Source organism: Tripterygium wilfordii, chromosome 1 (genome assembly GCF_013401445.1).
Source record: "Tripterygium wilfordii isolate XIE 37 chromosome 1, ASM1340144v1, whole genome shotgun sequence".
In the NCBI taxonomy this organism is placed as follows: Eukaryota; Viridiplantae; Streptophyta; class Magnoliopsida; order Celastrales; family Celastraceae; genus Tripterygium; species Tripterygium wilfordii.
The window spans coordinates 1802739-1826912 of NC_052232.1; the positions used below are offsets into that span (position 1 = coordinate 1802739).

The 24174-nt window shown below is 37.1% G+C and overlaps 3 protein-coding genes and 2 pseudogenes across 5 annotated transcripts; 2 read left to right on the forward strand and 3 right to left on the reverse strand.

Annotated features, from left to right (window-relative positions):
- The first annotated feature begins 2070 nt into the window (after positions 1-2070).
- LOC119998578 lies at positions 2071-4306 on the forward strand (annotated as a pseudogene).
- Positions 4307-7163: 2857 nt separating this feature from the next.
- LOC120002486 lies at positions 7164-8257 on the reverse strand (annotated as a pseudogene).
- A 35-nt stretch (positions 8258-8292) lies between these two features.
- LOC120002497 (3-ketoacyl-CoA synthase 11-like) lies at positions 8293-10070 on the forward strand. The gene is made up of 2 exons (XM_038851270.1): positions 8293-9039; positions 9333-10070. The coding sequence occupies exons 1-2, from the start codon at positions 8293-8295 to the stop codon at positions 10068-10070; spliced, it is 1485 nt and encodes a 494-aa protein (XP_038707198.1).
- Positions 10071-12530: 2460 nt separating this feature from the next.
- On the reverse strand, positions 12531-14850 carry LOC119991840 (3-ketoacyl-CoA synthase 11-like). Its single transcript, XM_038838369.1, has 2 exons — positions 13911-14850; positions 12531-13444 (listed from the first exon to the last, which is right to left on the reverse strand). Exons 1-2 carry the CDS (start codon positions 14673-14675, stop codon positions 12653-12655), a joined length of 1557 nt encoding a protein of 518 aa, XP_038694297.1. The 5' UTR covers positions 14676-14850; the 3' UTR covers positions 12531-12652.
- A 5713-nt stretch (positions 14851-20563) lies between these two features.
- LOC119988987 lies at positions 20564-23425 on the reverse strand. 3 transcript variants are annotated; one of them, XM_038834452.1, is made up of 3 exons: positions 23189-23425; positions 22009-22121; positions 20564-21108 (listed from the first exon to the last, which is right to left on the reverse strand). In XM_038834452.1, exons 1-2 carry the CDS (start codon positions 23315-23317, stop codon positions 22020-22022), a joined length of 231 nt encoding a protein of 76 aa, XP_038690380.1. In that variant the 5' UTR covers positions 23318-23425; the 3' UTR covers positions 20564-21108; positions 22009-22019. The 3 variants fall into 3 exon arrangements, with proteins under 3 accessions (XP_038690380.1, XP_038690306.1, XP_038690229.1); XM_038834378.1 differs by lacking the exon at positions 20564-21108 and adding an exon at positions 21239-21496; XM_038834301.1 differs by lacking the exon at positions 20564-21108 and having other exon boundaries at positions 21637-22121.
- Positions 23426-24174: the final 749 nt, after the last annotated feature.

Genomic DNA, 24174 nt, shown 5'->3' on the forward strand with positions numbered 1-24174 from the left:
GGTTGGGTTTAATTAGGTTTTTTTCCCTATTTGTTGTTCATCATGTTTTGCGGTAGTTTTTGCAATATTGCTGCGGATTATGCGAATTTGTGAGCAGGTACAGTCACAAATCATTCGCCTTATATGTGATTTCAAATTCACATCCTCCATTGATCGCGTAAAGTGCTAGTTGTTCGATGAAGACAGTTTTTTCATCAAGTACCGAGGTTTGATTAGAAAATTTATAGCTTATTTATCATATGTGGTTACATATTCTTTTGAATGGAATATTTGAACAAATATTTGTTGTTGCTCTTGAACGGAAATCGATCTTTTGACACCAAAGCAGGGGTGAAGCCAAGAAATGTTAGGGTGGCCTTATATTAAAATACTAATACTATCACTTTGATCTGCCCGATATTTTTTGGCTGGGGACCGCGGCATTGCCCCTGCTAATTTTTTTTAGGGCTATACACGGAAATGATATTATCGACGAATCTTCATCATGGAGACAGACTTTATCTTGAAATACACATAAAAGTCAAAACCCCAAAAGATTTGTGTCCTTTGGTTTATTTTCTTCAACTTAGTTTGTCCCTTTAAAGAATTTCTGTTTTTATCAAACAGATATTGGAAAGAGAAAGAGAAAAAGAGATAAATATTATTGTGTTGGGAATCCCTTTTAAAGGATTGTTTGGTCATATAAAGTTCATAAAATTTCTTCTAAGTGAAGTTAATATAACATGGCATTGATGCTAATGGGGCTCTTCTCAATATTTAGGAAGTTTTTAAAGAAGAACAATGAGGCTCTTTTAAGTGTATTTTTTTCCTTACACGAAAAAAAATGTATTTTTAAGTGCATTTTCTTTTTCTTTAAAAAAAATGGTCTGATCGGCCACTGATCCCAAGTGAGTTATTCTCTATTGGATAGAGAATTTGTAAAATGAAAGAAATGATTATTTTAGAGAATTTGTTAGGAAGAGTTCATCGGATGATCAATTTTAAATTTTGCAGGATAAAATTTTCAAGCAAAAAGGATAGAAGTAGCTTGAACTGTAGTTGAACATTCAAAAAAATATATCTAGGATATCGTTGGGTCATGAAGTATATATTTCAAAAACAATATAGTCAATCTTGTTTGAAAGAAAAGGTAGTGATATTTAACGAAGTATCTAAGGAGATCGACTTGACAATAAATGCAATTGATTAAACTAGACTTTACTAGCTCATACTTTCATATATTGGTGGGTTAGGCAAAATTAAATTTGAGTTTATTTAATAGGACATTTAGATCAAAGAAAGCCAAAGTTTTTGATGTTGTACTCCATAGTCCATACCATTTAAAGCTGAAATAAATATGCGTCCTAATTCTACCTAGTTTTTGTCCTCCCCCACGCCCACCCCCACAACATTTTTTTCCCCATCAAAACTGGTAGACCTTTATTTTGGTATTCTTCTCTGTTTAAGCATCTAAAGGCTACACAGAATGATGTGTAGCAAATTAGGTAATTTAGGTTAAAGAAAGATAATTAATGCACGTATATGATGTCCTGTGCTTTCTATTTGGTTAACCGTGATTGTTTCTCTGTTTGTTGTCTCTATTATGATCTTAGACATAACTAGTTTTGCCGTTATAGCTGCAGTGTAATCTCGTGCAATTAACAGTTAATAAATAATTATAAATTCACCATGGAAGGACGTAAATTTTCCATTTAGTGTCTTGAGAATGTTGTTCTTGGAACTTTTTGGGAGCATTTGATGGAAATTTAACTTATTACTGACAACACTGCGCAGCTTTCATATGGGCCCAGTTGAGCTACTAATTCAAACTATTGACAATATGATGCAGCACGACGTGGTGGAAAGAGCACCTACTTGGACCTGTTGATTCGACACATGAATACCAGGAACAAGTCTACTTAAATCTGTTGATTCGACACACGAATACCAGATTTAAGGTTTCAAAACTTTGTTTATTCTAGCGAATACCAAAGAATTGGAAAATACTAACCGTCTCTTAATTTTATTCAATCAAAAACTCCCAAAACTGAAATTCCTCAATGAGGGTTATAACCTTAAATAGTAAACTAAATGAAACCCTAGACACTTCTAATAGGAAACAAATACTTAAAAAGATACTAGACTCCTAGAAAAATAATACTAATTGATTTACAAACAATTGATTTCCTAAAATACCAAAATAAAATATTTAAGAGAAATATCGCAATCTCAATCTGCATCACAATATAAATACCTTCCATCTATGCAAAGCTTGACACGCCCATAGCCCTCACTTTAGGCCTGAATTTGTTCTTGAACCATGGCTACAAATGGGAACAAACAAAACCCACAAATGAAATTAGCTTTGGTTCAAGTTGTATCAGTTAGACTCAAATATGTGAAACTTGGTCACCACTACTTGGTCACCAATGTCATGTATCTTGTGCTTGTGCCACTACTTAGCATTACCTTAACTGCTCTTTCCATGCTCACTCTTCAAGACATCAATCAGCTGTGGAACCTTATTGGGTTCTATTTCACATCAGTGATTATTTGGTCACTTTCTACCCTTTTTTTAGCCATCCTTTACTTTATGAGCCGCCCAACAAAAGTTTACTTGGTGAACTTTGCTTGTTACAAGCCTGAACCTGCTCATAAGTGCAGTAGACAACAATTCATGGAGGTATCTAAAAATTCTGGTCAATTCAGAGAGGAAAGCTTAGTCTTTAAAAAGAAGATCCTTGAGAGGTCCGGGTATGGTGAGGCCACTTATGGACCAAAAGGCTTATTACGTATCCCCATGGACCAATCTATGTCAGAGTCAAGAAATGAGACGGCTATGGTGATGTTTGGAGCAATCGATGAACTCTTGGCTAAAACTTGTGTTAAGGTTAGAGATATAGGTATTCTTGTTGTGAATTGCAGTTTGTTTAATCCGACTCCGTCTCTCTCTGCAATGGTTGTGAATCACTACAAGCTTAGAGGTAACATCATGAGTTATAATCTTGGTGGTATGGGCTGCAGTGCTGGAATTATATCTATTCAGCTTGCCAAAGACCTTTTACAGGTTTTTTTTTCTAGATCTTCATTTAGTATTTTGTTATTGTTGAGAAGCACATGTGATTGTGATTAAACTTTTGTGTTCGGGTTGATATGATCGAAGCATGTATTTGAGCTCATGCATTTGTATGTTTACAACTAAGTTTAAGCTGATAGGAAGGTATACGTCTTTTCTTAATTATTTATGTAGTAATCTAAACACATACAAAATTCAATCTGGGAGTTTTAAGAAATCATGTGAAACAGCGTTGTATTATATTATTTATGTACAGACTTAATATCTCTCTTGTCACTGTTTCAGTTGTATCCCAACTCTTATGCCCTAGTAGTGAGCACAGAGAACCTCACTCGCAATTTCTACCTTGGCAACAACCGTTCAATGCTCGTCACAAACTGCCTGTTTCGTTTGTCGGTGCAGCTGCAATCCTCCTTTCCAATCGATCATCTGATTGCAGCCGTTCAAAGTATCAACTCAACCGAGTAGTACGCACCCACAAGGGTGCTGACGATAACTCTTATAATTGTATCTTCCAAGAGGAGGATGAAGCCCAAATAGTAGGCACCAAGCTGTCAAAAGACCTTCTCGCGGTCACCGGAGAAGCTCTCAAGGCCAACATCTCAACATTGGGACCCTTAGTCCTTCCAATGTCGGAGCAACTCTTGTTCTTTGCAACCTTGGTTGCAAATAAGGTCTTTAAAATGAAACTAAAGCCATATATTCCAGATTTCAAGTTAGCATTTGAGCACTTCTGTATTCATGCAGGGGGTAGGGGAGTGCTAGATGAGCTTGAGAAGAATTTAAGGCTCACAGAGTGGCACATGGAACCATCAAGAATGACTCTGTACAGGTTTGGAAATACCTCAAGCAGTTCTTTATGGTATGAACTGGCTTACTCTGAAGCCAAAGGAAGGATTAGAAAGGGTGACCGGGTCTGGCAAATCGGGTTTGGGTCTGGTTTCAAGTGTAACAGTGCTGTGTGGAAGGCTTTGAAGACCATCAAACCTGCAAAAGAGAAGAATCCTTGGGTTGATGAGATTGATGAGTTTCCTGTTTCTGTTCCTAAGGTTTCACCCATTAATGTTTCTTAGATGTGTGTACTTCTTATTAGCTGAGAATGATGGTGTATTATCTCTGTAGCAGTAGTACTATAGAATACTTGTGAAATAAGTGTGAGTTCGTTGATGTCAAATTCCAATTACAGCTGCATCTAAAGTGAGATTATAATGAAGGGCATTTAGTCACTCCATTTATTGCATTAAATTGATTGATCGAAGACATTTGGTAGAGACCCGAGATATTATTAGAACTCAACTGAATTTATCTATATATGTTAACACTCCCGAGCATTTATGGGTTGGGTTATTAGACCCAACACGTGAACTGTATGGGTTAAGATTACTTGTGGATAGTCTGCCTATTGGATATCCGAAATGCCCTACAAATACCATCACTTGTGGGTGGTCCTTCCGTAAGGACATTTGAAAGGCTCAACAGATGACCCAGACGGGAGGATCTGAAGAAGAAAGAGAGAATAAAAAGAAAATGAAGAAAGAGATAGACGAAGAAGAAAGAAGAAAAGAAAGAGGTTGGGGATAGAAAGGTAAATGATCATTTTATGGGTATTTTTATGTCCATGTATTTTTTTGTTGGATCTAGATGTCCAAAAGTATTAGAGTGGGTATCGGCTTGGCATTGTCTTTATTTGGATCTCAATCGGTCAAGCCTTAAGGGCCATTTTCGTTGCATTAGGTCTCAAGCGATCAAGCCTCATGGGCCATTTGAGTATTTGACATGGGCTATTTGCAATGACTATTAATTTTTTAGTTTTTTACTTACTTAGCAATGATACTGGATTATTGAGTTATATTGTATTATCATTGAGTTATATTGTAATAGGCCCATACTTTTGGCCCAAAACCGAAAAACCAATCGTATAAACCGAACATCTTTGGGTGGTATTCATATATTACAATTTCTTAACAGTTGGTCACCGGTTTTTAGTATATAAAAAAACGACATTTCAGACCGGGTATTCTATCGTAATATAACTGACCAATTTCCACCCCAAATATTGTCCGCTTTGGGTTTCCCGATTCTCGTGGATACATCTGATATGCACGGCTTTGTCTTCCCAAGAGGTCACCCATCTCAATAGTACTCTCGCATAATCACATTTAATTGTAGATTTACTACGGGATGTTCTCCTTTAGAAAAATACGTTATTGATGGTAATGAGTTGAATTTATCTATATATGTTAACAGATATTTAATTTTGATCCCAGGATTGATTCAAAGTTGTCATCATAACAGCTGTGCACCAAAAATGATCCAAGCAAGCGTTGTACGGTATCCTGGTAGAAACAAAAAAAATGAATGAGTTCTGCATTAATAAGAAGTGACCAAAATCTGTAATGAAAAAGATGTGCATGAAAGCAAGTGAATGGTATAATACTAGGTGGTCATTGGCAATGGCACATCTGAAAGTCCATTCAAAATCAATGTAGAGATGCATACACATACTAGGGTATGTGGTCCATCCGACTCTAACGCCTGAGAGAGAGTGAAGAGTCCTCTTCTTGATGGACAATATGGACCTTGTTTTTCTCTGCAGATAGGACTGAATGACTTTCACGCACATTTTCAATCAGCAGTTATCAATCAACTAGATTATTAAGGGTCTTATGATGTTCAATGTTCAAGGAAAAATGAACAGAAGAGGATAAAGGGCGACTTCAATGGCAGGTTAAAGGCTGGTGCTAGTACGGTGTAAAATATCAATCCAAGCAAGCGTTAAAGTTTGAAACTAGATAGGGTGCTTGCGCCACATTTGCAACTAAGGGAACTAAGATGAAAAAGGAGTACCAAATCATGTTTGATAATGGATCTGTCCTTAATTTGACAAATCTAGTAGGCTGTCTTGACATTTTGACCAACTAAAGCCCAACTCTAACAGTCAGCCAGCATGTACAGGGCCTAAAAGGGGGCTTAAACTAATGAGCCTACTATTTATGACTGAACCATAGACGGTCCATGACTGTGCCACTGGGCTGCTGAATCAATTCCACAACGTCGCCCTAAGGTGTACACCAGGCCAATTTCTGGGTTAAGGGACCTATAGGACCCGACCCAGTGCTAATTACTGTTCTTTTTGTTTGCTAAACTCAATAACCACAATAAATTAAACCCGACATCCAATCCTGTTAACTATTTTCGGTTCTGGTCTGGCCCGGTCCAATAAAATCAGTAACGGGCTAGCACAATAAACACCATATTGGGTTGGTTTACTGGGTTGGGCAGGATTTTTTTGGCCTGATTACGCCTTTAAGGCTTTAACTACTAAAACAAGTAAAATGAATAGTAGTACTCAAACTTATTGTTATGGCCCAACAACAAGCCCATTAACTCGGGACTAGGCAGGACACTCATCTCTCTTTGATTGGGGAGAGGACTTTGGAGTAGAGAAAAACTGAATTCGAATAAAAGATACAACAGACGAGGTGTTCGACAGATTGTCTGTGTGAATTGTATTACAGATGCCGCAGAAGCATTGCAGAAATCTCCAATCTTATTTCAATGATTTAATTGGTCACCTAGAAGCACCACTTCTATATGATTCACAAAAGATAAGTAAGCATCACTTTAGTTGTAGCCTTGTAAGCCCTTACTAAAATCTGAATTTTGTCTCAACAACAGCCATGATAAGCTGGAAAAGTAACATATGTGCCTAATGGAAATAGACTAGTCGAACAACTTGTCTAAAGAAAATCTCTCACCGTGGCCAAACATTAAGCATGCGGGAGGTCCGCAGTTCGATTCGAGCGAAGATCAATCCTCAATGCCCACATGCGGGGCCTAAGGCCCGCTCAACTTGTGGGTAGGTAGTGCGTAGATATTTGTTCAGCCCGAGTTTAGGACCAATTAGGTTGTCCAAAGACAAGCTTGATACTGTCGTTTCGGTTATTAAAAAAATAAATTTGAGGGAACTATATAAATCTTCAATTGTGCCTGCTAATCCAAATGAAATCGTGTCAATAGTCTGATTACAGACACCAATAATTATTTTTAAACAAACGACAATTCATAAATCAACTACATTAGAAAGAGTAAACAATGAATTGGGGGTTCAATTATTAGAACCATTAATGGCTGTCACTCTAGGCACTTGAACAGGGAACTCATGAATCTCGTCAATCCAAGGATTCTTCTCTTTTGCAGGTTTGATTGTCCTCAATGCCTTCCACACAACACTGTTACACTTGAATCCTGAACCAAATGTAATCTACCATACCTCAATGAGCTACTTGAAGTATTTCCAAACCTGTAAAGTGTCATTCCTGATGGCTCCATATATATGCCACTCTGAGAGCTCAAGATTCTTCTCCAATTCATCCAACACTGCCCTTCCTCCTGCGTGAATGCAAAAATGCTCGTAAGCCAGCTTGAAATCCGGAATGTATGGTTTAATTTTCATCTTAAACACTTTCCTTGCAACCAAAGTTGCAAAGGAAAGAAGTTGCTATGACATTGGAAGGACTAGTGGTTCTAGTGTTGTGATATTGGTCTTAAGTGCTTCACCAGCCAGCCACTGCCATAAGGTCTTTTGAGAGGGCAACACCAATTTCTTTGTTTGAATCCTCTTGTTTGAACACACAATTGTAGCATTTATTATCGACACTCTTGTGTGTACAGACAGGATGAATGAGTTGATATTTGGATCGCCAGTGATCGAAGGATCTGTTTGAGAGAAGGATCGCTGCACCACCTATCCTGAAGAGGCAATTTGATACAAGCATAGATCTTTCATTACCAAAATACCAATTCAGTGTTATGTTCTCCGTGCTTACCACTAAAGCATAAGAGTTTAATTTGATAATCAATGTAATGGGCTTCTAATATAAAGTTTTGGTGGCCAATTGAGCTTTCAATTTAGAACTTTGGTGGGGTCTTTGTGTGTCTCCCTCCAAAAAATATAAATCTATAAGGCGTATATCAATGGAAATTTCCAAATATTAAATGTTGAATGATATTTGTTTACTTTGGTCCTTAAGCTTTTTTGATTCTGTGTTCGACTAATAAAACACAGACAGATCGAGAGGAATTTTTCGTATGTCCTAGTTGCTAATTAAAACTTTAGGTGGAGTTGTTAGAAGTCGCTCCCAAGTCCCAACTATTGACAGTATAAATACCTTCCATCTTTGCAAAGCTTGACACGCCCATAGCCCTCACTTTAGTCCTGAATTTGTTCTTCAACCATGGCTGCAAATGGGCACAAACAAAACCCACAAATGAAAATAACTATGGATCAAGTTCCATCCGTTAGACTCAAGTATGTGAAGCTTGGTTACCACTACTTGGTCACCAATGTCATCTATCTTGTGCTTGTGCCACTGGTTAGCATTATCTTAACTGCTCTTTCTATGCTCACTCTTCAAGACATAAATCAGCTGTGGAACCTTATTGGGTTCTATTTCACATCAGTGATTATTTGGTCACTTACTACAATTTTTTTAGCCATCCTTTACTTTATGAGCCGTCCAAGAAAAGTTTACTTAGTGAACTTTGCTTGTTACAAGCCTGAACCTGCTCATAAGTGCAGTAGACAACAATTCATGGAGATAGCTAAAAATTCTGGTAAATTCAGTGAGGAAAGCTTAGTCTTTAAAAAGAAGATCCTTGAGAGGTCCGGGTATGGTGAGGCCACTTATGGACCAAAAGGCTTATTACGTATCCCCATGGACCAATCTATGTCAGAGTCAAGAAAGGAGACGGCTATGGTGATGTTTGGAGCAATCGATGAACTCTTGGCTAAAACTTGTGTTAAGGTTAGAGATATAGGAATTCTTGTTGTGAATTGCAGTTTGTTTAATCCGACTCCGTCTCTCTCTGCAATGGTTGTGAATCACTACAAGCTTAGAGGTAACATCATGAGTTATAATCTTGGTGGTATGGGCTGCAGTGCTGGAATTATATCTATTCAGCTTGCCAAAGACCTTTTACAGGTTTTTTTTTTCTAGATCTTCATTTAGTATTTTGTTATTGTTGAGAAGCACATGTGATTGCGATTAAACTTTTGTGTTCGGGTTGATATGATCGAAGCATGTATTTGAGCTCATGCATTTGTATGTTTACAACTAAGTTTAAGCTGATAGGAAGGTATACGTCTTTTCTTAATTATTTATGTAGTAATCAAAACACATACAAAATTCAATCTGGGAGTTTTAAGAAATCATGTGAAACAGCGTTGTATTATATTATTTATGTACAGACTTAATCTCTCTCGTCACTGTTTCAGTTGTATCCCAACTCTTATGCCCTAGTAGTGAGCACAGAGAACCTCACTCGCAATTTCTACCTTGGCAACAACCGTTCAATGCTCGTCACAAACTGCCTGTTTCGTGTCGGTGCAGCTGCAATCCTCCTTTCCAATCGATCATCTGATCGCAGGCGTTCAAAGTATCAACTCAACCGAGTAGTACGCACCCACAAGGGTGCTGACGATAACTCTTATAATTGTATCTTCCAAGAGGAGGATGAAGCCCAAATAGTAGGCACCAAGCTGTCAAAAGACCTTCTCGCGGTCGCCGGAGAAGCTCTCAAGACCAACATCTCAACTTTAGGACCTTTAGTCCTTCCAATGTCGGAGCAACTCTTGTTCTTTGCAACCTTGGTGGCAAATAAGGTCTTTAAAATGAAACTAAAGCCATATATTCCAGATTTCAAGTTAGCATTTGAGAAGAATTTAAGGCTCACAGAGTGGCACATGGAACCATCAAGAATGACTCTATACAGGTTTGGAAATACCTCAAGTAGTTCTTTGTGGTATGAACTGGCTTACTCTGAAGCCAAAGGAAGGATTAGGAAGGGTGACCGGATCTGGCAAATCGGGTTTGGGTCTGGATTTAAGTGTAACAGTGCTGTGTGGAAGGCTTTGAAGACCATCGATCCTGCAAAAGAGAAGAATCCTTGGGTTGATGAGATTGATGAGTTTCCTGTTTCTGTTCCGAAGGTTTCACCCATTAATGTTTCTTAGATGTATAGAATGATGGTGTATTATCTATGTAGCAGTACTATACAATGCTTGTGAAATAAGTGTGAGTTCGTTAATGTCAGATTCCAATTGGAGCTGTATCTAGGTGAGATTATAATGAAGAGCATGTTAATCACTCCATTTATTGCATTAAATTGATTGATCGAAGATATTTGGTAGAGACCAAAGATATTACTATTAGAAATCTAGCTCATACACATCAACAATATTGTTCACTTTGGGTTGTTCGGTTTTCGTGTATACATCCGGTCCGCAAGGCTTTACCTTCCAAGTGATCTCTTATCCCAATAGTAATAATAGTGCTCTTACAGAAGCACGTTTAACTACGAAATTATTACGTGATGTTCTCCTCCAGGAAAACGCATTGTTGATGATAAGGAGTTGAACACCGTAAGGTATCCTGGTAGAAAAAACAAACATGAATGAGTTCTGCATTGATAAGTAATCTGTAATGAAAAAGATGTGCATGAGAAAGCAAGTGAATGGTATAATACTAGGTGGTCATTGGCAATGGCACATCTGAAAGTCCATTCAAAATCAATTTAGTAGAGATACATCCACATTCTAGGGTACGTGGTCCAACAGACTCCAACGCCTGCGAGAGAGTGAATAGTCCTCTTCTTGATGGACAATATGGACCTTGTTTTTCTCTGCAGATGGGACTGAATGAATGACTTCCATGCACATTTTCAATCAGCGATTATCAATCAACTAGATTATTAAGGGTCTTATGATGTTCAATGTTCGAGGAAAAATGAACACAAGGGGATAAAGCGCGACTTCAGTGCTGGGTTAAAGGCTTGTGCTGGTGACGGTGTTGAATGCTAAAAATAGTCTACACCTTTTCAGTGAGCCCAAGACCCTTCTACAGGCATGATTGCTATCATTGCAGTCTTATTGTTTTGGGGAATTTCCGGGTGGCGGGGACCTGCTGTATTTTTATTACAGCAGGTCCCGCTGTAATATGATTTTAAGTCAGTAAAAAATTTTATTTTTATTTTTAAAAATAATAAATGTATAGTATTATTCCTAACAAATCCAACGATATATTTTATGTTTGAAACAAAAATCATATTGAACATGAAAAATACATGACAATTTTAGACCATCGGATATAAACACAAGACATTCGATGTTTCAATCGCGATGAATTTGATTTTTGTTTCAAACAAAAAATATGCCGTTGGATTCGTTAGACCGAATACTACACATTTATGATTTTTAAAAATTAAATAAAAAAATTTTGTGCTCCAAAAGAGCTACAGTGGGGTCTGCTGTAATTTTTACTACAACAGACCCCCGGCACCCGGGAATTTCCCCCTCTCCTTCACCTAACTCGCTACACCTAATTCTCTATTTTACGACCCAAGTAAGGTGAACTCACTCATCCCTCTTTAACCCTCCTCATTTAACTCTGTAAAACATTAATCCACGCAGGTGTTAAACTTTGAAACTAGGGCTCTGTTTGATAGAGAGGAAAAATTGATTTTCAATGTTAGCGAAAAAGCTGTGAAAAAAATGTTGAGTTTAAAGCTGTGAAATATGTTGTGAGGTGTTTGATGAAGTAAAAGTTGATGCTAACGAAAAATTTTTGAAATAAAGTATTGAATATTAGTTTTTATTTTTATATTAAATTAAATCTAATAAATATAATTTTTATTAAAATTAATTTATAAATATTTTTAATTATTAATTAATAAAATTTTAATATTTTTTATTTTAACTAAAAATATATAATTAATGAAAGTTGAGCATGGGCCTCACATTATTAAAAACAATATAATTTACATTTAAATGTATTAAATATATATTATTAAAATTATGGGGCTCACATTAATTTATGTATAAATTAAAAGACATAATGCTGACTGTGGGACCCATAATAAAAAATTAAAAAAAATGTTGAGCGTTAGCATCAAATAAGCTCGGATGTGGAGCTTATTTGATGCTAACGGATCAACTACGGACGCTGTGTTGTTTGGCAAAGCATCAGCCGATAGCGTTTCGCTTAGCGGAAACATTGTGGAAAATGCTCTGCCAAACAACATGGCCCTAAGGGTGTACACCGGTCGGTTTCTGGGTTATCAGACCCAACCCAATGTTAATTATTGTTCTTTTTGTTTGCTAAACTCGATAAGCGTAATAGATTAAACCTGACATCCAATCTTGTTAAGTATTTTCGGTCTGGGTCTGTCATGATACTTATAAGAAAACCGCCTAGTAGGATTAAGATGCCACATTGTTAGAATCGCGCGAAATTTGACCGGGTAACTCAGAACGACGTAGGGATCAAGACTAGTCACTACACCATTAACCCTACTCTCTTTTTAACAAATTCCACTGTTTAAGTCTTTAAAGATGCTTTCCCCTTTGATTAAAGGTTGATTTGATATTTTTGTTGTTTCAGCTTGCGTCACAAGTTAAAAAAAATAAAATTGTGGGAACTATATAAATCTTCAATTGTGCCTATTAATCCGAATCAAATCGCGTCAACAGTATGATTACATACACCAATCATTTATAAATCAACTACACTAGAAAGAGTAAACAATGAATTGGGGGCTTCAATTATTAGAACCATTAATGACTGCCACTTTAGGCACATGAACAGGGAACTCATGAATCTCATCAATCCAAGGATTCTTCTCTTTTGCAGGTTTGATTGTCCTCAATGCCTTCCACACAGCACTGTTACATTTGAATCCTGAACCAAATGCAATCTGCCATGTCCTATCACCCTTCCTGATTCTCCCTTTAGCTTCAGAGTAAGCCAATTCATACCACAACGAGCTACTAGAAGTATTTCCAAACCTGTAAAGTGTCATTCTTGATGGCTCCATATGCCACTCTGAGAGCTCAAGATTCTTCTCCAACTCATCCAACACTGCCCTTCCTCCAGCATGAATGCAGAAATGCTCGAAAGCGAGCTTGAAATCCGGAATGTATGGTTTGATTTTCATCTTAAACACTTTCCTTGCAACCAAAGTTGCAAAGAAAAGAAGTTGCTCTGACATTGGAAGGACTAATGGTCCTAGTGTTGTGATGTTGGTCTTAAGTGCTTCACCAGCCACTGCCATAAGGTCTTTTGAGAGGGCAACACCAATTTCTTTGTTTGGATCCTCTTGCTGGAATACACAATTGTAGCATTTGTCATCAGCACCCTTGTGTGTGCGGACAGTGTGAATGAGTTGGTACTTGGATCGCCGGCGATCCGATGATCTGTTTGAGAGAAGGATTGCTGCACCACCCATTCTGAAGAGGCAATTTGATACAAGCATAGATCTTTCATTCCCAAAATACCAATTCAGTGTTATGTTCTCCATGCTTACCACTAAAGCATAAGAGTTGGGATGCACCTATTGGAATAAGAAAAACACACAATGCTTCATTAACAGTCCAAAACCCATGTTGGTCTATCTTAAAACAATAGTTTTATAGATTCCATCGATGCTTCATTAACAGTCCAAAACCCATGTTGGTCTATCTTAAAACAACAGTTTTATGGATTCCAACGTTTATTGTCACAGTTATTTCAATTGTTTAGATGGACGCACACTATTTCATTTAGATTATGTGGAACCCATAATTTTACATAGATTATGTGTGTCCATCTCAATATTTGGGATAAGTGTGACATAAAACACTGGGATTCTTAGTATTTTCAATCTTGAAAAATACCCCAACAGTGCTTGTGCCAACCATAAATTTAATGACAGAACCACCGTAATAAATGGTTCATGCAATTAATGTTGAACTACTTCATGCCCTCTATCTGATCCCCCAAAAAAATGGACACAAAAATAGAGAAGAACTGTGACAAACCTGTAGGAGTTGTTTGGCAAGATCAATTGAAATAAGACCAGCACTGCAACCCATACCACCAAGATTAAAGCTTACTATGTTCCCTCTAAGCTTGTAATGATTCACAATCATTGCAGACAAAGACGGTGTCGGATTAAACAAACTGCAATTCACTACAAGAATCCCAATATCTTTAGCCTTAACCCTTGTTTTCGACAAGAGTTCGTCGATTGCATTGAACATAACGGTCTCTGCTTCTTTTCTTGCCTCTGCCATACACGGATTTGGTGGGATCTGCAGCACTGCTTCGGGCAAGTAAGTCTTTTGACCCAAACCAGACCTCTCGAGAATTTTCTTCTGGAAGGCCAAATTCTCCTCTGTGAAGGACCCAGCAAGTGTTGATCTCTCCATGAAAGCCTCTTTTGTGCATATACGTTCAGCAGGAGGCTTGTAACATGAAAAATCTACCAAGTAGACTTTTCTTGGTCTGCTTGTGAAGAACAGAGTAGCCAAGAAAACAATAAGACCAGAACACAGAGTTGCAGAGACAGAATTGAACTTTAAATGGATCCATAGCTGCATAAAATTCTTTAAAGTGAACGTAGAAAGATGAGCTGAAGAAATCAGTAGGAGTGGCAACAGCAGGAGATACATAGCATTAGAGATCAAGTAATGGTAACCCAATTTCACATATTTCAATCTGACTGATAAGAGAAAGTTTGGCAGCTTATTTGCCCTTCCTTCAGAGGATTCTGGTCTTGGGTTTTGCCTATTTTCTCCTGCCATTGTTGAAATAAAAAAGAAACCCTGAAACCCACCTTAAATATCCAAAAAAGTTGAAGTCTTTGATTGGGATTTGAGAAAGGAAAGAAAATTGAAGTACCCCAGAAGAATGAACTTAATGGTAAGATAAAGATTTGGGTAAGAAAAGCAGAACCCAGATGAGAAATTTAGAGAGAGCGAGAAGTACAAGAAATTGAGTTGGCTTGCAAGAAAGTGTGGGAGAGAGTATGAATTTAAAGGGAGGAAGAAATGGTGGGAAGATGCAACTACCCCAACGAACTTTTAATTGTTAAACCGCCGTGTGCATTCAATTTGCCGACCGGGAAAGGAGCGGGATTTCCTGAGGGAGCCGTTTACTCTCTAAACATTTGACCTACTTTTACCTACTTATTTTCCACTTTGCCATCCCCTTCGAATGTGAATGCTTTTTGGTCACGGGTGTCAAAAGTTGACTGATTTCACACATTTTGGTGAACTACATGGCACTCTTAATTAATTTAAATCTAATATTATTATCATGGCTTTGAATAATTCTTGATTGCAATTTGAGTTAGTTTTGTTTACATTATTGAACCCACAACGGGTCGGGTTTAGACCCAGACCCGATCTGGAGCTACTCTCAAAGTTACATAGAGCTACCCCGAATCCCCTCACAAAATTCCGACCCTCTAATATTCGATACTTGTTCCGCTCCTGGCAACGAGAGTGGAAGCAGCTCTCTATAACTTCAACTCTGGACTCAAGCAGGTGTCTCGAAATTGGGTTTCCACCTTCTCAGCTACAATCCAAAGAGCTAGTTATCAACAGTCCAAAGTTGATTACTCACTTTTCACCAAAACTCAAGGTACATCATTCATTGCCGTACTTATTTACGTTGATGACATACTCTTCACAGGCAATAATCTCCAAGAGATGGAATGTCTCAAAAAGTTTCTTCTCACGCGTTTCCGCATCAAATATCTTGGAGACTTTAAATACTTTTTGGGGATTGAATTCTCTTTTCAAAGAAAGGTATTTTTATATCCCAAAGAAAATATGCACTGGATATTCTCCAAGATACAGGACTTTCGAATGCACGACCAGAGAAATTTCCAATGGAGCAAAACATTAGGCTCACCGCTACAGATGGAGACTTACTGAATGATCCAGCAAAATACAGGAGACTAGTCGATAGATCTGTGCGGGCATTGAGTGAGTTCATGCAACAACCTCGAAGACCCCATTGGGATGCTGCATTACGGGTTGTCACGGGTTGTCAGATATGTCAAAGGTACCCTAGTGCAGGGTCTATTCTTTCCTGCCAACAATGAACTTACTTTAAAAGCTTTTTGTGACTCGGACTAGGAAAGCTGCCGCACCACGAGAAGGTCAGTTACAGGATATTGTATCTTTTTCTGTAATTCACTCATTTCATGGAAGTCAAAAAAACAGGCCACTATTTCTCGTTCATCAGTAGAGGCTGAGTATTGCGCTATGGCTAACACATGTCTAGAGTTAACTTGGCTACGTTATGTATTGCAAGATCTGAAGGTTCAACAAACAACTCCTATACCGTTTTACTATGACAATCAAGCTGCCCTGCACATTACAACGAATCCTGTTTTTCACGAACGTACAAAACATATTGAAATTGACTGTCATATAGTCAGGGGAAAATTACAAGTTGGAATGATCAATCCCTCACATGTTCCTTCGCGCTTTCAATTAGCTGACGTATTCATGAAGGCCTTGGGCAAAGATCAATTTACAATGGTACGTGACAAGTTGGGACTTCAAGATCTTCACTCCCCAACTTGAGGGGGAGTATTACGGGATATGATCTCTACATTAATTAGAATATACTCTCCATTACTTACTTTCCTATTGTACATAAAGTCAAAGCCCACTAATTGTGAATAACAAGTCTTTAGGCTAAGATATAGGCTTAGATGTAGAGATATTGATCTTCACGTTTGTACATATATATTGTAATATTCTCATTGATGAAAAGTAAGTAAGTAATTCAACCATTCAATCTTTGTTTCTTATGACACTGTGGTGCAATGATATCGTAATGCACCGCTCAATCATTTTTTTTTTATCCGAACGCGATGCGTTCAAGCCAAAAACGAGTTTTTAGCAGGTGCAAACACATTGTCACTGTCAAATAGACCCTTATTCCATTCGAAAATGGTTAACTTCCATAAAGTTTTTATACATAAACATACATAATGATGTGCCATTCCACATCATCACGCCACATAGATAAAATAGACAAAAAATTTTGGGGAACAAAAAAAGCTGGAAATTTTTTCACGCTTGTGAACTAGGGTTAGCCGGCCTATTTTTCATTCTCTGTCAAAGTATTTCTCTCTCATCTATTCTACTTGGGTTTCTTCTATATAATCTTGTCCGACGTCAAAGACAACCAGACTTTCACGGAGATGGGTACAGTCTTTCACGAAGAGGGTCCAGAGTGAGGGTCATCTTTCCTTTGATTTAGTGAGTTCGTGGTATTTTGAGTTGAATCTGAATCTGGGAGCTTAATCTCGTCTAACAAAGACGATGCAAAGTGAAAGTGACTCCTCTAGGTAGGAATTTGTTGTTTTGTTATGATGGTTCATGTAATAAAAGGCTTAAATAATGTAATAAGCAGTAAAACAATGTAATAAGAGGCTGAAACAATGTAATTAAGGTCTGTAATGATAAAAAATAATGTAATATAATAATAGAATTTCTCAAATGATTCCAAGAACAAGATAGGGCTACAAAAGTGAAAACAAAAATAATTGAGAAAATTTTCGGGCTAAAGAGAAACATCCAACAAGAAAATTCCACTTGGTAGGTTGCAGTGGCTTGAACATACTCATGCTTTCAGCCAAGTCATGTGTACCAAAAACCAGAAAACAATGTAATAAAAGGCTTAAATAATGTAATAAGAAGTAAAACAATATAATAAGATGTTGAAACATTGTAATTAAGGTATGTAATGGTAAAAAAATAATTTAATAAAATAATAGAATATCTCAATGATTCCAACAACAAGATAGGACTACAAACGTGAAAATAAAAACGACCTAGAAAATTTTCGGGCCAAAGAGAAACATCCAACAAGAAATTTCACTTGGTAGGTTACAGTAGTTTTAACATACTAATGCTTTCAGCCAAGTTATGTGTACCAAAAACCAGCAAACAATGTAATAAAAGGCTTAAACAATGTAATAAGAAGTGAAACAATGTAATGAGAGGCTGAAACAATGTAATTAAGGTATGTGTTGATCAAAAATAATGTAATAAATAATAGAATTTCTCAATGATTCCAAGAACAAGATGGGGCTACAAAATGAAAACCAAAAAAGATTGAGAAAATTTTCGGGCCAAAAAGAAACATCAAACAAGAAAATTCCACTTGGTATAGGTTGCAGTAGCTTGAACATACTCTTGCTTCAGCCAAGTCATGTGTACCAAAAACCAGCAAACAATGTAATAAAAAGTTTAAACAATATAATTGTTTGTTATTACATTGTTTGTAGTGTTCCAGATTGTTATTACATTGTTTGTAGTGTTTCAGATCTTATTACACTGATCTCATAAAATAGTGTAATTAAGAATGATCGGGTAAAATATATCTACAATGGGTCTTGTTGGAAAGAGTTTTACATGCTGATTCCGAATATGTAATTTTTTTCGAAATCTAACATGAATTTTGAGAAAGAAAATGTTTTGAATTTTCAAATCATGTGCGAGAAAAATGGACATTTGAAAAAAAAATTCCTTTTTGATATTTGTGAGAAAGCCCGATTTTTTATCAAATATTTTTGAATTTATTGAATTTTTCAATTAGCCATGTCAGCTTTCATATGTGTGGCATGCCACATGTTTAGGGATGATTATGGATGATAATTTTAGGGATGATAAGTGCTACCGTAATTAATATCATCTAAGTATTAATGGTCCAGTTGTGAGGACAACTTTTGAAAGCTTTAAATTCTGGTCTGTTAATGGCGCAACTAACGAGTCAATAATGTGTTAGTGACAAGTTTCTTAAATGGAATTATTGTTCATGTACTAATCTCCTGCCCTACTGGTTCCGCAACCGTCGAGAACTTGCTAGCCAAACTACTTGTATCCAAGCAATTAATGTGTCCGACTGTCACGAGCTGACCGCTCTGGGTAAATAAACTTCAAACTTTTTTTTTTAAAACAGGGTTTTGGAACGTCTTAATGGATGGATGATTCTTTATATGCAAAGTGATTACAGTTCAACCAACGACTCACTTGCTAAGTTGTAATCAATTTACTAAAGGAGTAGTGCCGACAATTCTTGAAAACAACTTCCCTACATATCATGTGGGAGTAAAATTTGTATGTATTTTGATGTTCTCCGACGTGATTTATTGCTAAACCTTGTGAACGGGAATTATTTACTTTTTTTATTAGCCATAACAAAATTTTCGAAATTTTTATTAAAAAAATATAATTCATTTTCTTATGAATCATGCGGTTATATTATTATTTTTTACTATAATCATTTCCAAACACAATTAACTCTCACACGTTAAGAATCATTAATTACACCCGAATCATTAGTTGGAATGATAAAGATGATGTGTATCACCCTGATGATCAGGGTTCGAATTCCCCCTCCCGTTTAAAAAAAAATCATTAATTCACTTTTGTTTCCCATCTTTTTTCATCCAACAAAACTATTCATATGCGTTAACACAATATATTAATATATTATAAACATTGTCCACACATAACATAGTTAAGGCAACAATGGAAAAGGCAAGTGAGCAAGAAGAGGTCAAGGACTAACCATAGGAGTCCAGGTCCATGGCACTAAGCCCCAAACAAGGCGGCTGATCACCAGATGAAGAACCTTACCTAATTCATCTGTAATATTAACAACAGGAGCCTAGGTCCATACCTTTCACGTTTCAACTCCCGTTGGCCTTCAACTGGAAACCATGCGTGCCTCGATGTACAATTAATAATAGTGTGAACATAGAAAAGAGTCTTGAATTAATGAATATTGAGGTGGACTGGCCATTGAGTATGAGTTGGTAATAGGTGTTAGATAGATACAATTTAATTGCAAGAGCAAGCACCCTTCTTTTTCTTTTTGTTTTTTTTTTTAACCGAGAATAATATCATACAGGTTTTTTATTTGGATATCCGATATGAATCTAAACTCGGGTAACTTAGAAGTTTCCAACTTGACAACAAGATAAGTTGAGCCAAAGGCTAAAGTGTGTCTACAGAAGTATTGCTCTCAGTGATAATTGAACTCATGACCTCCTGAGCCATATAGTTTGATCTTAAAGAAATTCACCAACTAGGTTATCAGCCTAAATGCTCCTTTTGACCATTTTAAGAAGTCATCAACTCATGATTGTCTCCATCTAAAGAAAATTGCTTTGAACGAGTGTTGATTCAACAAACTTTACCCATTCTTGTATTAAGTGTGCTCAATCTTCCAACCCACCATAAACTTCTATTTTAGATTGGTTGCTTAAAAGTATGGGCCTTAAGGTTTGGGACAATAGAGAGTTGGAAAGACCGAAAGACAAGAAATGCAAAACCCAGACGGAGTTCCCTTGCACCATTTCAATAAAGAAAAATCCCCATTTGAACTTTATTTATTTGCTCAAAATATTTCTAACAATTTGATTCATTGGAGGATATATGCAATTGTAAACCTTGATCTTGACTCCACTTGTGATAATAGTTGTTGGGTCCTAATCAATTTCCCCCTTTTGAAGCTTTGATTTTTGTTCTTAATGTTTACACTATGGATCTTTCTCAAGTTAATTATGCTGTCATTTTGCCAAATTAATACATAACCCTAAGAACACAAAACTTTAAAAATTGACTCAAAAAAAGTGAACCAAACTCTCAACTTAAAAATGGAAACAATACCTAAACCCTAAACCAAACTTTCTATCAACTTAAAAATGGCAATGGAGTTGTTGTGCGTTACATATATACATGCAAGTAGCATTTGTATAAATGCTACAATGAACTGTGTCAGTGATGTTTATACTGACGATTCTAATAAACTAAATATAAAAAAGATTAACAGCTAAGTAGAGGCATACCATTTCTACCCAGTTATATGCGTCTTCACCCAAATAATCCAGGAAGAATCATTGATGATTTTGAATACCATTCAAGGGGCGAGAGAAGACTGTTGCAGCCTTCCTCCCGTTACGGGTTTGGCATCCTCGTGAAGTCTCCAGCCAGTCATTCCAACAAGAAGTAACCTAACCGTTTTTCCATAGTATTCTACCACTGCTCTTGACCAAAAGAGCTCCTCCAACACAGGGCTTAATGGCACTAATCAATAGCCAAGCGGCAGCCAATTGTACATCACTCTGCGTGTCATTCTAAAGAAATCCCACCAAATCCTCCAGCCATCTAGACCTAAGAATTCCACCACTCCTTGCGGCTAATTCTAAGAGAAGAAATAGAAGTTTATGGTAAAATCTCTGGTGGAAGCATCCCAAAGTATTAGTCTAAGGGCTGGAGATTATTGATTTAAACTTTCATAAAGTTAAACTAAAATAACTACCATCAGAACTTTGTTGGAAATACAAAGAAATCAAAGTTATCTCTGTAAAATAAGATCATATAAGATAGCTCCACAGAGTAATATCTATCAGTCACATGCTTTCAGTATTCATTTGGTTCCAGCACAACAAGATGCTAAGTACTTGTGGCATATAAAATAGAGTTTCGATGAACAAGACAAGTTCCATGGTTAAACAGACTGCAGTCCTCAGTCATCTTCTCAATCTCCAATGAAAGGTCCACATACCACTAACTTCAGCATAGGACTTTCACTGCATGAACATGAATGCTAATTATGTAATCTTCCTAAGTTAGGGAACAACTAGTCAGCTAGGACCATGGCAAAAATAGGTCATATCATTTTGTCAATGAAGAAGAGAATATACCCAGGTAGGGGGGAAGGAAGAAAATGTACCCTGGAAAAGAGATGTCCATACACTAATTGTGCATAGATTCAATCAACATGAATTTAGATTCACAAACAGTCGAATTCCATGTTCCCAAAACAACAAATGGTGCACAAACTCCCATAATGCTGCTGGAGTCTGTAGAGGCAGTTTCCATGATGTGAACATATCACAGAAACATAAATGTGCAATATCCAACTCAAAATTTATCACATTCTTAGAATATGCATCTAAGCTTTTTATGCTTCATATTTTTTTTTTTTGAATGAAAAAAAGTTTATTCAAGCACCAAGGGGGTAAATTTTATGCTTCATATTAGGGAATCATACAGAGAAAACTACTTCTAAATCCATCCTGAAATCCACAAAGTAACTTACAGCCCTTAGAATTAGTTAATGTTCTTCTTCCGAGCAAATTCTCGTGCCATCTCTCTTAACTCTTCTGGTGATTGAGGCCTTGGTGCCTCCGGGGGATAAACTATATAACAACGCTACACAAAAGAAGTAGAACTGATTTAGAATTTAATAACCAAAGAAAAAACTCAGGAGTTAAAAATAAGATTAAGAAATTTATGCAAAGTAATTGAAGTTCCACTGCCAATCAAAGATTCTGTGCAACAAAGCTTGTGCTTCGTTTTTGTGGAAATAAAGTACTTTTCTTCTTTATTTCTCAGTGCAATATCCATTATTTTCATATACCTAAAATTGCACCCAACAATTTTGGTATCACGTCTCGGCTATCTAAACCCATATCATTCCATTTGATACCTCATTCTCAAAGAAACCAACATGGCCAAAACTAGTACTTAGACGTGTTTCAATTATTCAAAATCTTTGACACCTACGTTCAATGGGGAGAGTGATGAACCCCCGGGCATTTAGACGAAGAAATTATTTAACTCGCAAGACTAGTGGGATTTAGTAGCCAAGGCGCTTCCGCCCACTAAATAACTTACACAGCAATGACAATGTCAATTCACTATGTTCTGGCTGGCTTCTATATTTAACCAGGCAAAACTATATAGAAGTCAAGTATGTTCATCTCCCATCAAAAGCAAGTTGGCACTAACTAGTGGACGCAAAATTCTTCAAAAAGCAGCAATGTCAATCCAAACAGACACACTAAAACCAGTGACTTGAGATTGAAGGAACAAAACCATGATAGCATACATACAAACAGTACAGTCCATCACGGAAACTTTGGAATCCCTTAACACTTCTGCCAATAGATTTATAGCAAGTAAGCAACAATAATGGATTCCTTGATTGGCAGCGGAACTTCAACTACTCTGCGCAAGTTTCATTCAATGCTCGCAAAATTACTGCAACAAACAAAATCCCGAGCAATTGAACAACATCAATTTTATGATTCTGGCAAGACCAATGAGAAATTCCTGTCGCACATTTGATTTCCGCCCAAGCATAGACAACAACATATCAATATTAATATAGTAAATCAGCTAACAAGAATCACAAATTCAAAGTGTGATCATCGACATCGCGATCGAAAATGAAATCTCAAAAATATGAACGTATTAGAGTGAGAGAGAGAGAGTACATTTCCCATGAATTTCTGGATATTTTCGGTATTGTTGGCCAAAGTACACATAAGAAAGATCGGAATGCTCACATACAGCCCAAACTTGGAGATCTCCAGAACTCCCTTCACTCTTCCCAAATAAGACATTTTCTAGAGAAATTCCGACCTCTTCTCTGGTTCCAGAAGTTCAAAACCCTCGGGAAAAACAAAAGAAAGACGCAGACCGAGATGAGAAAAAGCGGCGGGCTTGGCTAGTTGTCTTGCTTTGCGCTATTCAGAACTTGAATACGTAGAGGCCTATGTTGATGACGTGTATACATTCGTGGGCTTTGGTCATGTGGCCCTTCTAACTTAGCTTTTGGGCCTTCAAAGTGGCCCAGCACTGCAGTAGTGAGTACTGAGTAGTTGCGTACTTGCTTTGCAATGAAATCTGGGTCTTCCTTTTTTCGGATCTGGTTAGCTATTGGGCCTATAAAATACGTGGGTCTGGGCCTGGTCCTGGGCCAGGGCCAGAATACACCAAACGTAATGGTTCCTATAACGCCTAAACCTGAATATGACGATCAGACCAGTAAATTTTTCTCAATGACTTGCATTTAGCATCACGAATGCACATAACAGTAACTCAGATGATCACGCAAACACATTGAAAATATTATTAGAATTTTCAGCCCAATACACATCAACAATATTGTTTGTTTTTGGGTTGCCCGATTCTTATGGATACATCGGATCTATACAGCTTTGCCTTCCCAGAAGGTCACCCATCTCAATAATGTTCTCGCACAAACACGTTTAGCTGCGAATCTACGATGGGATTTTTTCTAGCAAAACGGGTTATTGATGGTTAGGAACTGAAATTATCTATATATGTTAACAAATATTGTCCGTTGTGAGTCACGAGTCAACACGGATTTGTTCTTCATGAGCTGTCACCAATGATAAGCACATAAAACACTTTTCAATGTGATAGGTGCTAGGTTTTACTCATGAACCACCCAACT